Raw genomic sequence first — 14,660 nt, forward strand, 5'->3', positions numbered from 1 at the left:
CAATCAGCCCACTCCAAAATGTAGCCAATAAATTCATTCATCATTTTGCCATTTCCTCTATATCGTATACCGCTCAAAGACAGCAGATTTTGATTTAACCACCTTATACTTTGCGTCTGTACTCGTGATGATTAATTTTGGTACTGTCCCTGAGAGGAAGGCTCCATACAGAAGGCCTTTTGAGACTTGCATTGAACGTAGCACTACATAATTGCAACGATCAACGTGCATACAATAACTTGGCTCTCTATGTAGTTTTTCCAAACTTCTAATGTGTTTTGGTGATTTTTTTTTTTCTTTCAGGCTTAGCAAAAATTCTAAACGTGTATATAGTACTTAACATTTCTAATGCTCATGCCTCAACAGTCTTGTAGCTCACATTCCCTCAGCCTAGGCAAAGCAGGTCTCCACCCCCACCAGAACACACTCCCCAGACTCTCGATCGCACTTTCCCCATCCCCCCAAGCTTTCTAACCACATTGTGCGCACTCTTCCAGGCAGCTTTTCCACCGCCAGGGCAGTAGCAGCGCTCCAAGCCTGTCTTCTCTAGGGCGGTCACACGCGTCCATTCCCTGGGGGGGATCCCTCTTCCCGCATGGCTGCTGATTGGTGCCTCCCCCTACCCCACCCTTCCCGCTGCACTCCAGCCTCCATTCTACTTGGTTCCAGCTTAACCAGCCTCACCACCTTCTACCCTGGGAGAAAAGGGCCACTTTAGATAGCCTTGAAGCACCCTTCTTGGAGGAATAAAAACGTTAAAGAACAAGGAAAAAACAATTTCTCTAGGACTCATTTCTAGGATGGCCATCCTCATTCGTTCCCCTGTACTACCATCAACATCAATAATAACTGAAATCCCACACGTGCATGTTTCTGGAGCGAACCCTTACTGAAAGCACCACCCAGCGGGCCCTTTAAAAGGACGCGACCACTAAAGCCACGTGGGGGGTGGGAGAGACCCTTATTGTCTTCCCACATAAAACTCATTAAAACTCTTCAGTCCCAACAGCCTGAAAAACGGAGTACATCTGATAGTAGTTTATTGAGGTACACCTGACTCCCTCCAAGTGGCATTTCTCCTCTTTCTTGAGGCCCCAAGTACCTCCTTCTCTCCCCTTGTTGTTCAATGCTGCTGTCCGCGCCGGGGGTGGAAGGTGGGGGCGGGGGTTGTTGTTGTGGTGAGGGACAGCCCCGCCCCCTCCTCGTGTGCGGCCCCTCCCCCCGGCCCTCTGTTCGGCCCCCTCCCCCCGCCCCCCCAGCCCCATCTGTTTTCCCCAGCGGTGAGATGATTATATTGTATGGGACTGGGGGCGGCCGCAGCCGCAGAAGCAGAATGGGGCCAGCGCGCGGACCCTACCGGCAGCCGGAGCAGCAGCCACCTCAGTAACTCGGGCCCTCGAGCCGCCGCCGCCCCCCGCCCGGGTCGCCCGCCCTCAGCTCATGCATACGCCGAGCGGCGGCAGCAGCGGGAGTAGCAGCCGCCGCCGCCGCCACCCCCGCCGGAGTCGCTGAGGCGCTGCGCCGCGGCGGGAGTCAGAGCCGAGCGAGCCGAGCGCAGGCAGCGTGGGGCCGCTGAGGCGCGCTTCGAGCCCGGGGCCGCCGCCACCGCCGCGCCTGGGAGATGTGCCCGGAGGAGGGCGGCGCGGCTGGCCTGGGCGAGCTCCGCTCCTGGTGGGAAGTCCCGGCCATCGCGCACTTCTGTTCGCTCTTTCGCACAGCGTTCCGCCTGCCGGACTTTGAGATCGAAGTGAGTGCGGCGAGGAGCGGGCGAGGCGGCGCACCCTGTGCCTCTTTCTCCCTCTGCCCCCCTCGGGGAGTCCCGGGAATATCTGGAAAGAGGGAGTTGGGGAAGCGGAGACTTTGCCTGGGGTCGGAGGTTCGGGGCGCGAGGCGCGGAAGGGCATGAGGGCGGGCTGGGGCTCTTGTGGGCTGTGAGGCGGACGCCAAGTGCGGGCGTCCGGCTTTGGGACGTTCTCGCGGGCGGATTCTCCGGGAAGGTGAAGGGAGTAGCGGAAAGGAGGCGGGAGAGGCTCTGCTTTTGTAGGGGTGGGAATGAGGGGCGGCTCTCCCGGGAGTTCCAGGGAAGGCGAGGCTGAGCGTGTGGTGGGAGTGCGTGCACGCGCGCTCCCTTCCCGGTGCCATTGAAGCGGCGAGCCAGCTGCTCCGGGCGGGGACGGGGTCCCGGCGGGCTGAGGGGTTAGAGGGTGGGGGGCGCCGGCGGCGGATTAACTCCGACCTCGAGCCGGGAGGCGGCCGCTGGGGTCGGTTGGGGGAGGGGTCCGCTGCGTTGGGGACTGACTTTGCCCCCACTTTGGCGGGCGCGTTGAAGGGGGGAGCGCACTTTGCAGACTCCCCGGAGGCCCGCGGCACTCGGGGGGCGCTGTACGTTAACTTCGGCCCGGCAGAGATGGGGGCCCTGTTTTGGGGGGCTGGCTCTCCCCCGGCCCTCCGGCGCTCCGCTCTTGCTTGGCGCGGCTGCAGAGGGAAAGTTTGGGACTCCGTTATTCTTTTTCCAGCTCCTTTCCTCTCGGAATACTGCCTTTATTACGGGAGCTTTTTGAGTTGGTTACGCCACCATTATCCCTGCGGGCGAGTGTGGAGCAAAGGGATGGCTTTTCTGGCCAGGCCGAAGGTGCCTTCAAACCTGAGGCTTTGTGATAATTGAACTGAAATCAGTGGTTCCTCCCAGCAAGGCTGGTGGCGGGAGTGTGGGGTTTGGAATGCTCACCAAGGCGAAAGCAAGCAGCTCGCCCCACCGCTCAGCATCATCTTTTATTTTTATTTTTGGAAGGGGGTGTAAAATACTTGATTGGTTGGCAGGTTGAATTGCCTTTTGCCTTATGGCGGTGTATGTAGTGACTTGATCACCTTGTGCCTTTGGACAAAGGTAAACAGAAGCTGTTTGTTGATCACATTTTCTTTTCAGTTCTGCCAGTGGTTTCGCCTAAGAAGTAATAAAAATAATCATCACTCTTTTGGAGGAGGAAATCGTTGTTGTTTCCTTTCGAAACCCCACATAGGATACTTTCTGCCATTTTCTGGTTGATTTTACTCCCGAGATTTTATTTCCCTTCCCTTCCCTTCCCTTCATTTTTAGCTTTAGTCGCATATTCTGAAATATCACTTGCTTCCTAAATGAATGAAGTGTTCGAAGTTGCTCTGGTTGCCGTTCATGAAATCCGAGAAATAAAAAGATCAAAAAGAGAGTGGGCTAGGAGAATGAAGAGGAATGTAGACTGATAAAAGTAGGGCCACTCAGTGGCTTTTAGCGATTCTTCGTTCCTTAAGCTGATTAAAACAATGTGATTAAATCATAGGCTTTCCCCCATCTGTTTTTAGAAAGATTTAGTAACAGACATTTTACGGAGCACCACAGCATTTATCTTTAAAGTTTAAAAGTGAATGTAACTAATAATGGTTTTTAACAAAAATGTTTGTGTGACTTCCTGGAACATACAGACAACTCTGTATATTGTAGTACTAAGAGAATGAAAGATCTGTAAATCTTAAAAGATGCTGAATAGTTTTTCTGATGTCCTGCCGTTTCTTTTAGTTGATGTAAAATTGTGTCTAGGTTAATTATATCCTGCTGCTCAAAATGGTGGCTGTTGTGGGAGGTGTTGAGGCTGTCACAATGCCATCTTGGGTGCTGGTAAACTTGTCCTCTAGCCCTTTCCTTCCTTGAGAGATAGTAAAGTTAAGGTGATGTTGAGATCATCATTTTAGAGGTTCACTATCCATTCTGCCAATTTTATAGAGAAACCTATTTGCTGAAACTCAGTCATTATTCCCATTTTGTTGATTGAAAAATAGAGGTAACGAATTTTTTTTAAATAGGATTCAGCAAAGCTAGAGTATTCTATAAATAACTCATCTTAATGTTTTAAGTAAATTAGTTTCTGAGTACCATTTGGCTTGATTTCTAAAGGAAATATAAATTGACTAAATATTTGTATGCATAAAAGGTGAAAAATCATTGTAGTTACATGGTTAATTGGGGCCCTTTGGAGATGACTGATGTCTTGGCATCTTGTGTTTTTAGAAAGTAGCACTTTTTGTTAAGGAATATTTCATTTGAAATATATGTAATACTCATGAGTATTTGGGATCCCATATGTACACATTTTTGAAGATTACTGAATCCCCTCTTTTTTGGAGATGTTCAGTAAAATGGATCACAAATGATGGCAACATTCCCTCTCTGCAGTTCTTATATAATTCTTCATGTTAGGTGTTTTAAGCTTTCAGTAGTTACCAAAAATACTAAAAATTTAAGAACTCATTTCTTTAACACTTTTTACCCCATTATAGTGTCATACTCACTGAAAATTATTTTAAGTATTTTTATATTTGTTTAGGTGGAATTCTTTTTTTTTAATCCATTTTATTGTCCTGACAGATTGAGAAATAATCCCTTGACTAGTCTTTATGATGAAGAGGAAGATCCTTAAAGGAAATAATCTAGTTTTAATGCAGAGTTGTACCTGTTAGGCCAGGTGGAAAGGCCTTACAAACTTACTTTACTGCAACTCTAAAAGATAGACATGACATGATGGACAATATCAAATAGTAGAAGTTGGATCACAGCATTTTTAGAAAATCACTTTTCAGCTGTGGAAAAGATTTCATTTTATACTTGACCACCAGGCTGAACCCAGGGATTTATAGAAAATTTTGGAAGCAGTGTCCTCAAGGACTTGGCTTCTATTTATCTAAACTGAAGCAATCTCCCAGATAGGTGAAGGGCTGGGAGGATTCATGCTGCAATTCTGTAAGAAATCATGACCTCCCACTTTTAAAGTGTGACTAATTTTTTTTAATGTAGAAACAAATATTTTTACCCTATTAACCTTGAATATGCAGGCTTTATATGGTAGAGATGACAAACTTGCTTCTTGATTTCAGTGCCTGTTTAAGGGTTTGTATATTGCTTTTTAACTGGTCCTCACAGATGCAGTCTGTAATCTTTTTTTTTTTGTCATTTGCAAATACTAATGTTTATTTGAGAACACCTATAGGGCCTTAACCACATAAAAAGCCCTGAAGCTAGTCTGATGATAATTTCTATTACGTTAAGAACACTTCTTTGGTGGCTCTGAACAGTCTGTAATCTTTAATTGACTATAAAGATAGTGCCTTATTTCAATTGTTTAAAAATTCCTCATTATAAAATTAATACATGTACATTATAGAAAACTTCAAAGTTGTGCCAAAATACAGTTCATGGGCTCAAAGAGGCCATCTCTTGGCTTTCCAGGGCTGTAAATCTTAATTGGAGGAGATTGCCTGTCTTTCTCCTGTGAGGCCGCTGGTGGATACAGTGGGCAGTGTTTGCAGCTCACCGTGAACTTGCTGTCATGAGAATTCCTCCAAAACCTCAGTTGCTGTGCAGTCAGATCCAGCTCATAGGGACCTCTGTCAGTTCATAATGGGAGGAAATTGCTCACCTCCCTCCCACAGAGCTACTGGTGAATTAAAACTATTGGAGACAAACAACATTTTGGTTAGTGTCATAACACCCTATCGACTGTGAAAGGATTTTTAAAAGCTCTTATTGCCCTCGAGTCTTAACATGCTGACTTTGCAGTGTGGGTTTCTGAAACTGTAAATCACATGAGAGAAGACTGCATATTATTTCTTGAGGAACTCCTCCTGGGGGATTTGAACCACCAGAGAGGTATAGCTCTTAGGTTGGCACAGGTCTGTAGGCCGCCAGAGCTGCTTACCAAATAATTAAGACCATCCATCTACAGTCTTACCTTGCTTCAGAAGATCAAAGACTATTGCCTTCAATTTGGATTACATCTCAACAAGAAAACAAAAATCCTTACCACTGGGCCAATTGGCAACATCAGGATAAGTGGAGAAGAGATGAAAACTGTTAATAATTTCGTCTTGCTTGGCTCCACATTGTTAACCTTGGTACCAGCAGCCAGGAAGTCAAAAGACTGGTGCATTTGGAAAGTCTACTGTTAGGGACCTCTCCAGAGTGCTGAAGAGCAATGATGTAAATTTAAAGACTAACATGCCCCTAGACCTTGAAGTTAACCCTGTGCATCTGAAAGTTGGACAGTGAATAATTAGAATGACAGAAGGAAAACCAGTGCCTTTGAGTGGTTTTTGAGGAAGTGCTGGATTTTCCATGGACTCCTCACAGAACAAACAAATGTCTTAGGGAAGGTGCAACTAAATGGGTGCTCCATAAAGGCAAAGATAGTGAAACTTTATGTCAGGTATTTTGGGGATACTGATAGGAGGAGCCAGTCCTAGGAAAAGAACATTATGCTTCTAAAGGGCCAGTGAAAGAGGAAGGATCTTTAGCACAATGGACTGACACAGTTGATGAACAACAGGCTCAAGTATAGCAGAGATGATGAGGATGGCCCAGAATAGGGCAGGGTTCAAATCTGTTGTTCATAGGCTCATTATGCAGCGCTTGAGTCAGCTCAAGGGCACCTACCACCAATAACCTTACCAAAGGAGCTTTGGTGGTGGTAGTCTTTATCAAGTCATGCTTTTAATCCAAAGGATGAGTTGAATGTCTCCAGTGGTTCAAATCCACCAGTAGCTCTGCTGGAGAAAGATGGGCAGTCTCTTCTCATTTCTATTTACTTACAGTCTTTGGAATCCAATAGAGGGTCCTTATGAGCCAAACCTTGATTGTAGTGAGTTTGAGTTGATAATGTCACCCAAGATTCCTGGTTGGGGGGGAGCAATGGTTAAGCCATCTGCAGTTCTGCCAAGGATTCCAGCTGGGGCCATGGTTTGTGATTCTAACCTTAAGCAATAGCTGACATTATGCAGACGACACAATCTTGCTTGCTGAAAGTGAGGAGATTATGAAACCCTTGCAGAAAATCAAAGAACACAGCCTTTTATATGGATTGTGTCTCAACCTCAAGAAAACAAAAATTTTCCCCACTAGACTGATAAGCAACATCATAATAGATGGAAAAAAGACTGAAACTGTCAAATGACTTCATCTTACTTGGATTCACATTCAACACTCTTGGTACCAGCAGTCAGGAGACATAGTATACTAAGAAGGTCTGAAGTCAGGGACGTCTCAGTTATTGAGGAGTAATGATGTCAGTTTGAGGACTAGGGTGTGCTTGATTCAGGCCATGGTCTTTTCAGTCACCTGTCATACATATGAAAGCTAGATATTGACTAAGGATGACGGAAGAATTGATGAGGATGACAGAAGAATTGATGTCTTTGACTGTGATGTTGGAGAAGATTGTTGAATATCATAGACTTCCAAAAGAACAAACAGTTTAAGTTTTGGGGAAGGTGCAGCCAGAGTATTCCTTGGAGGCAAAGAAGATAGTTTTGTCTCAAATACTTGGGGCACGCTGTTAGGAGAGACTATTCCTTGGAGAGGGACATCATGCTTGGAGATGTGGAGGCTCGGCAAAAGAAAGGAGGACCCTTAATGGATGGATTGACACAATAACTGCAGCAATGGGCTTGAGTGTATCGGAGACTGTGAGGATGAGACAGGAAAAGTCCGGGTTCCTATCTGTTGTTCATAGGGCCACTGTGAGTTATACTTGACTCAACAGTAACAGCAACTGACCTTTAGGCAGCCAGTCAAACCAACCAACTGCTCGGTGGGAGAAAGATACCTAGCCTTGGGAATCATCAGAGTAGTTCCAGTCTATCTCTGAAGTGTCTCTGAGTTGGAATTAGCCCAGATGGTAGAGGATTTTGTTTGGGTGTTTATAGTCCTATCACTCAGGGATGAATGTTATTGGGTGTTAACATTGTATCTCATAATTTAGAGATAAAATTGTATCTCGTAATTTAAAGATAAAAGCCTATTAGCTGGTAACACATTGAGGCATTCCTAAATACAACACAATGTATTTTTTAGCAGGTTAGTTGGTGTGTATTTTTCAGATGCATTTGGATAATACTGTGCTGCATTAAGTATTTGATGTCATTCTGTCTGGTGGTGTAGTGCACTCATTGGTATACTACTATACAAAAGGTTAATGGTTCAAATCCACCAGCCACTGCAGTAGAGAGATGGGCAATCTTTAGTAAAAATTTCAACCCTGAAAACTTGTTGAAAGATAGCCATAAATTGGTTGACTTGAAGGCAGAGATGCAGGATTATGGACTAATCCAATTTAGTAATTTTACGTTAAAAAAAGGAAACTAAATTTAGGTTTGGAGCTTTGATGACTTAGTAGTAAGGAGCTGCACTACCAACCTGAAGGCACATAGTTCAAGCCTCCAGCTGCTCTGATGAGCAATCTCTTGTGTGATATACTAATTAGGAAAACATGGTGGAGGGTAAGCTTTGAATCACTTCTGGCTGAATGGTACAAAACAACATCAGTGAATTTACTAAAGTCTATAACTTGCTTTTATATAAACTCAGATTATCTGCTAATATTTTCAGAACCAGCGTAATTAAAACTTATGATATTCTGTTGAGTTGATTCCATCAATTACTTGAGACAGATCAAACACTGCTATATCAAACTTCCTAGGCCGTAAATCTTTACAGGAACAGACTGTCAGGTTTTGTCTCTAAAGTGAATTCAAACTACAGACCTTTCAGGTGAGTGATTAACCATCATAAAACCAGGACTTTTTGGCTAAATTTTACCCTGATTTGAGAAATGAAGACTTTGTTGTATACTTGCCTAGGTACTTACTTCCTTTTTCTTAGTCAAGTGCTCTTTGTTGTGAATTCCAAATACCACTTTCCAAAGTTAACAGAAAACAGGATGATTTTCAGTAATTTGGGATCAATCATAATGAGGGTTATGAGAGAAATCTCATCATAAACATTTTGTGAATATTTCCTCTAGTGACACGATGGTGTGTGCTGTGTCTAAGTGACTATTTGAAAATAGTAATGAGCTGTTTATTTGAATAATTTTTGTACAGTAGCAGCATGATCAGATTGATCTGTGTTGTATACTTCTTGAGTTTGTCCTGCTTTTGAGTAACACATCTTTTGCCTTCTGTGTGTCTCTTTCCTGTCTGTAGTTGTATGTAGGTAAAGTCCACCACCTAGCTAGCCTGGAGATCAGGAGGCCATATTGCTAATTCAGAGTCTCTACTCCTGGCATGCCCTTGGATAGAAATGTTTAATCAGGTGCTTCAAGACAGAAATTACCAAACATGAAAATAGTTACTAGAGTGTGCTGAGACTTATTAGTACAGCAGCTGGGTTTGGTTTACTAATAAACTGAGGTCCATGAACAGGTTGGAGATTTGGAGATATGTGCGCTTTGCTGTAGGAAAGGGCCTATTGCTTTCATGAAATTCTAAAGGCAGTCCCTTATTACCATACAGAAGTGAAGAGGCCCTGAACTAAAGAAAACAATAAATTTGCCTTAATTAAAGCTAGTTTTGTTTTACAAAAGACACTGGATTAGGAGCTGGGAAACTTGGATTCAAGTTCTAGTTGTGCCACTGACTAGCTCTGCAACATTGGACAGATCAAAATAATCTTATAAAAAGGATTATTGTCTAGTACTTGTACTTTCCCAGGTGTTACTTATTTCAACCTTAACTGTCATCATCCATTAAAGAGTGTGCTCATTTTATAAGGCAACTGGAAATTGACAGGTGACTTGTAGGGGGTCTGGGTGAAAGGGGATCCTCTTACCTGGACTTCTGGTTCTTAGACCAAATTCTTCGCTTTTGCTACTACAGAAGTAACTCGTGGTTGTTGTGATGCTGAACACTGTGACACTGATTTGTCCAAGGTGATAATGGTTACCCATGGTGGACAGTGTTTGGTGGAGCTCCCAGATTAAAACAAGCTTGGAAGCAGGAGTGGCATCCACTTCTGAAATAGCTTGCCTCTGGAAACTCTGTGAACTTGGAGAAGCGATGAAAATTATACAAGTGTTCAGGTCTTTCATTCATAGGGTTGCTATGAGTCATCTACAGCTCGATGGTACTTATGTTATTTCTCTCCTTGAGGTTTTTTTTTTTAATCAATTAAATGAAGAGTTAGTTCTCTTAGTATTGGCTGACATGTGGAGTACAAAGTACTTCCTTTTAAAACTTCTTGAGGGACAAATTCATCTACTCCTTCTTTTCCATTGGCAGAAATTTATTGAAAACCTACTGTATGCTGTGAAATGTACAGTCTGCTGCATGGTTATGAATATATCACAGAAATCCCGGTTTTCTTTTTGTGAGCAGTAAATACATATATAATAAATATATCAGACAAAAAAGAAAGGAGGATTGAGGCACAGGGAGAGCCAAGGTGTGGGGTAGATTGTTGCAATTTAAAATAATTAGACCTGACCTCACTGAGTAGATGACATTTGAACAGGCCTGAAGAGATGAATGCTTTAAAAATTATTTTGTCACACTAATATATTTAAAATTCCAGATGATAAATTACTTGGAAGATTGTGGATCATCTTCTTTCCTGAGAAGGAAAGCTTTAGAACAGGAAGCGAGGTGCAAAGGGGCAAATCTATCTTCACTGTAAAGTCCTGAAAGGGAAGAATGTTTTGTCATGGTGTAATTTTCTCCAAGAGTGAACACTTGTGTCCTTTCTAATTTTCAGTTTTAAAGGGAAAACGTTTTTCTTTTTTGCATAGAATGTGAACATATAGGGGGCAGTTATGAACCTGCTACACATTGTAGACAGGCAGTTAGTACCCTCGTCTCTCTAAAGGACGGTCTGTTAGTATCTGGCCTGCTTTACAGCGGAAGTTAAGTTTGGTCTTGCTTAATTTTTGTGGAACACAGTTAGCAAAGCCCAGAATACGACTTGGCAGCATTTGGTATCTGCCCTTTGATCGAGATGCTCTGCGCTAGATTAGCACATTGTGTTAGAGCCCAGAATGAAAAGCACTGGCCACATGCAGAAGGTGACGTAGGTAAAAATGCAATGTGTGGACAGAGTCATGGAATGGGAGCTAATCAACTTCCAGTAGTGGGTTTTAAATTTAATGAATTTGATTGATCTTATTTTCATAAGTGACAATAGAGTCAGAAACCCAGATTGTAGTAGGTGTACTTCTGTCAGCTGAAGTTGTAATTTTAGGCAGATTACTTTGGGCCCTATTTTACAAAATGGGCATTTCAGACTAGAGGAGCCTCATATTTTCTCCCCATGTCTAGGGTTTTGTGATTTTGAGATGAACATGCATAGCCCTATTAACTGATACGCAAAGCCATGTAGGATCTCAGTTGAGCTCTGTTAGAATCCATGTCTTGCAAATTAATTTTGTACTAAGGGAAAGCTGTAAATCATACAGATTAGATGAATTTATTTCACTTTCCATGGAAATGTTTGCCAAGAAGCTACTTTGAAAGTAGCTTTAAATACTCTTCAGGGTCCTCAAAGTGAGTTAAGATTTTATACTTTATGTTCTCACAGATAAAAGTCTTTGATTATATTACTTTCCTCTCATACTAAAGTTCATACCTAGAACTTTAAATAAAATCTAGCTACAGCTTTTAGCTTGTGGTTTGCCTTACGCTGCCCTTCATATTTCTGTATTTCTTTGGCTGTGTTTATATAATGTAAATATTTTATTTTAGCCTCTACCAGATATTAATACATTTAACCTGGAAGAACTGGGTCTTTTTGTCTTCAGTGGCTCTTCTTGAGAAAAGAATGATTGTTTGGGCAATAATAATAAGCTCTGGATTCCATGGGTTTCTTTAAACTCAGGATTTCTCAACCTCACAGTACTATTGCCATTTTGGTCCCAGTAATTCTTTGTTGAGGGAGCTGTTATATGCTTTGTGGGACGTTTAGCAGCATCCTTGGCCTCTCCTCTCCTAGATACCAGTAATACCCCCAATCCAGACAAATAGAAACATCTCCAGATATTGCCAGGTGGCTCCTGGGAGCAAAATCATCACAGCTTGAAGATTTAAGTAGAGAATACTCTTCATTATTGGCCATCATACCAGTTTTCCCTTCTGATGAGTGTCCCGCCCTCAAAGTGCAAACCCACAATATTTTTATTTATTGAAATGAAAGGAAGTTAAAGTTGCTCCCAGATGTCTATGTCATCAGCAGTTGCACATGTCAGAAACCTGGGAAACAGATGTGTTGGATTTCCCCCCTTCTTTCCTGAAGAGTCCCTTCAGTAAAGATGAGTGGTTTTGGGTAGTAGGGAGGCAGTTAGTTATAAAGCTGTCTGGGTCTGATAAAGGCCTCCCTGTAAAGAAAGGCCGTGCTCAGGCAGGGCTGGTGCTGTTGTGGGAGGAGGGGTGTTGTGCTGCTGCCTCAGGCTGGCTTCAGTGACTGCCATTGCCTGTCAGGGCACAAGGCTCTTCTTGACAAATCTCTTGAGCATTTCGAAGTGGTGGACTACGGAGGGGGTGGTGGTTAGCCATGACCAGGTCAAAAGTTCAGTGGGACCAGAGATGAAGGTGTGTATGTGTTGTGTCTTCCCATTGTGGGACTTAGGCACATATAAAATTTTATAAACCCACCAGGAGTTTCAATTTAAATTGCTGATCCTTGAGTCTTTCTTGAGACTATTCTAATATTTTTTTGTTTCTTAAGAATAATTTCTTGCGCTCGCTTCGACAGCACATATATTAAAATTGGAACGATACAGAGAAAATCAGCAAGAAGTGTTCCCAAAAAAAATTTTTTTCCCATTTGATCTTGTTCTTAGGGAAGTATGGTAAAATATTTTATGAATTCAAATAAATTTTCATTTTTGTTGGAGAAGAATTAGATTGTGTTGGTGATTTAGTCAGAAATAATGGATTATAAAGGGCTTTGAACTTCTTGGAAGAAAGATGCTGTAGAAGAAATTCAAGGAACTGTTATCACTTATCTGTGGCTTCTGTGGATGTCTTTTACTGAAGGTGTTGATTTCAAAAGTCTGTCTTTCATCTTGGGATATTTGGTCTTCACAGAGACACTAGGGCCATAGTTTTTGTTTTTTGTCACTTTTGGCTGGGATCTAAACTCTGATCACACTTTACTTTTTTATCTCCTATTCCATTGTTGTTCTTGTCTTCTGATAATCTAGGGGTTTTTTCTGGGCAGTGATGGAGGAGGGGTAGAATTTCTAGGTGTTAAATCTTAAAATTTGTCTTAAGTAAGTTGGTGTGAAGTCAGTCAATTCTGCAGGCAAAACCAGTTTTCTCTTCAGAGGACAAATCAACACTCAGAAATTCTCTGATGTGATCTGTTTTGTACTTCATCATCCACATACCCATTTAAAGTGTGATGTGGTTTATGTAAAAATATAGGGCGAGATAGGTTTTCATTCTCCTGTTTAAAGTCTCACACCTCATGTGACCTTCATTAAAGCTATTTGGCTGGTTTAAATGATGTAATGTCCTTGTAAGTTTCACACTGCCATGGCCAGTCTGCTTTGATTCCACAGTCTGGCTCTTTAGAAGCTAAGTCAGGTCTACTTTTTCCCTAGGGTGGGTTTGCTAGAGTAACTGCCTGACTTGGCAGTATGTCACTGAGGCATGTGGCCACCTAAATTCAGTGTGTGAATGGTTGTCACCACAGACTGTGTGCACATTGGGCCCCCTACCCCAACCATAACCTCCAAGAAATAAGTGAAAATGGAGACGTGATGAGGTCTTGATTATATTGGCTGCCTTGGGTTTTAAATTTTGAAACTTTAAATATTTCCAGTTAACAATTTTGAGAATCCAGTAAGTTTTTTAAAAATTAAGAATGTTGTTGAGTAGTTTTGTTGAAGACAAGCACATTTTTTTTTCCTCCTGGCCAGTTGCTTTTAATGAACACCCCTTCCAGGGAGTGTTTATTGTTTCAGCAACAATGGTGCTAAGGATAGTTGATTTACTTGACAGAAAATGTGTTAAATTAACAGATTTACTTCTTTAGCAAATCCTTTCTCTCCCTCATTTCCATTGTATTTCTCCTCTCTCCCTGAAAGGTTGTGTTTGCAGATTTTGTTAGGTGTGGGACAGCAATTTTTATTATCCGTGTCCTGGAGTTCTTTGTTCCTGGGGATAAGTGAAAGGTGATTTAAAGAAAAATTTCCACCTGTTGCCGTAATTGTTTTAACTTTGGACTTTTTTTTCTCTCTCCTAGCTTATTAACTTGGGTTAGTATATTAGTATATACCAATCCCCCCATCATCCTCTATAGTTTTTTAAAAGTGTTCTCCCCATTAAGTCAGGTACCCAGCCCTTTTATAGAGTGGTGGTGGTTGGGAAGGGTATGTTCTAATTATGTTGTAGATACCTAAGTTCTTATATATGTGCATTTACATGACTTTCACTGATGGAGGCTATATTCATTACCAATTGGTTGCACTTGGATTTTTGTGACAGATAAATTTAAAACAAAAAGGGAAAATATAAAATTCTAATCAGCCTGTCTTCAGTTTATCACTGTCATGGTTGCTAATATTCATGTGACAGGGTTGCTACTATCTTGTTGCCCTGGAGAACTATTGTTATGCGTCACTGAGTTGGAACCAACTCCTAGCTGACCCTCCGCAGGTTTTTAGAAGCTGTTAGTGGCACAAAAGGATTGTCCTTTCTCCTGTGGAGAGAGACGGTGGATTCAAATCACTTGCCTGTGGTTTGGAAGCACACTGCTTTAACCACTAGGCTACCAGTGGTCCTTCCCTGGAGAATCTAGCAGCTAGATTTTTTGTGTGTTTTTTAAAGTATAGTGATCCAGTGTAACCTCTATGTTGTATGCCAAA

At 42.5% G+C, this 14,660-nt stretch overlaps 1 protein-coding gene across 1 annotated transcript in view; it reads left to right on the forward strand.

The window, feature by feature from the left end:
- The first annotated feature begins 1,621 nt into the window (after window positions 1-1,621).
- The window catches only part of CECR2 (cat eye syndrome chromosome region, candidate 2), a 199,348-nt gene continuing 186,309 nt past the window's right edge, over window positions 1,622-14,660 (forward strand). Inside the window, exon 1 of the mRNA XM_006891382.1 lies at window positions 1,622-1,747. Coding sequence (XP_006891444.1) covers window positions 1,622-1,747 — 126 coding nt within the window. The remainder of the gene's footprint in view (window positions 1,748-14,660) is intronic.

This window comes from Elephantulus edwardii, unplaced genomic scaffold (assembly GCF_000299155.1).
Source record: "Elephantulus edwardii isolate Elephantulus edwardi_28Jun2011 unplaced genomic scaffold, EleEdw1.0 scaffold00096, whole genome shotgun sequence".
NCBI lineage: Eukaryota > Metazoa > Chordata > Mammalia > Macroscelidea > Macroscelididae > Elephantulus > Elephantulus edwardii.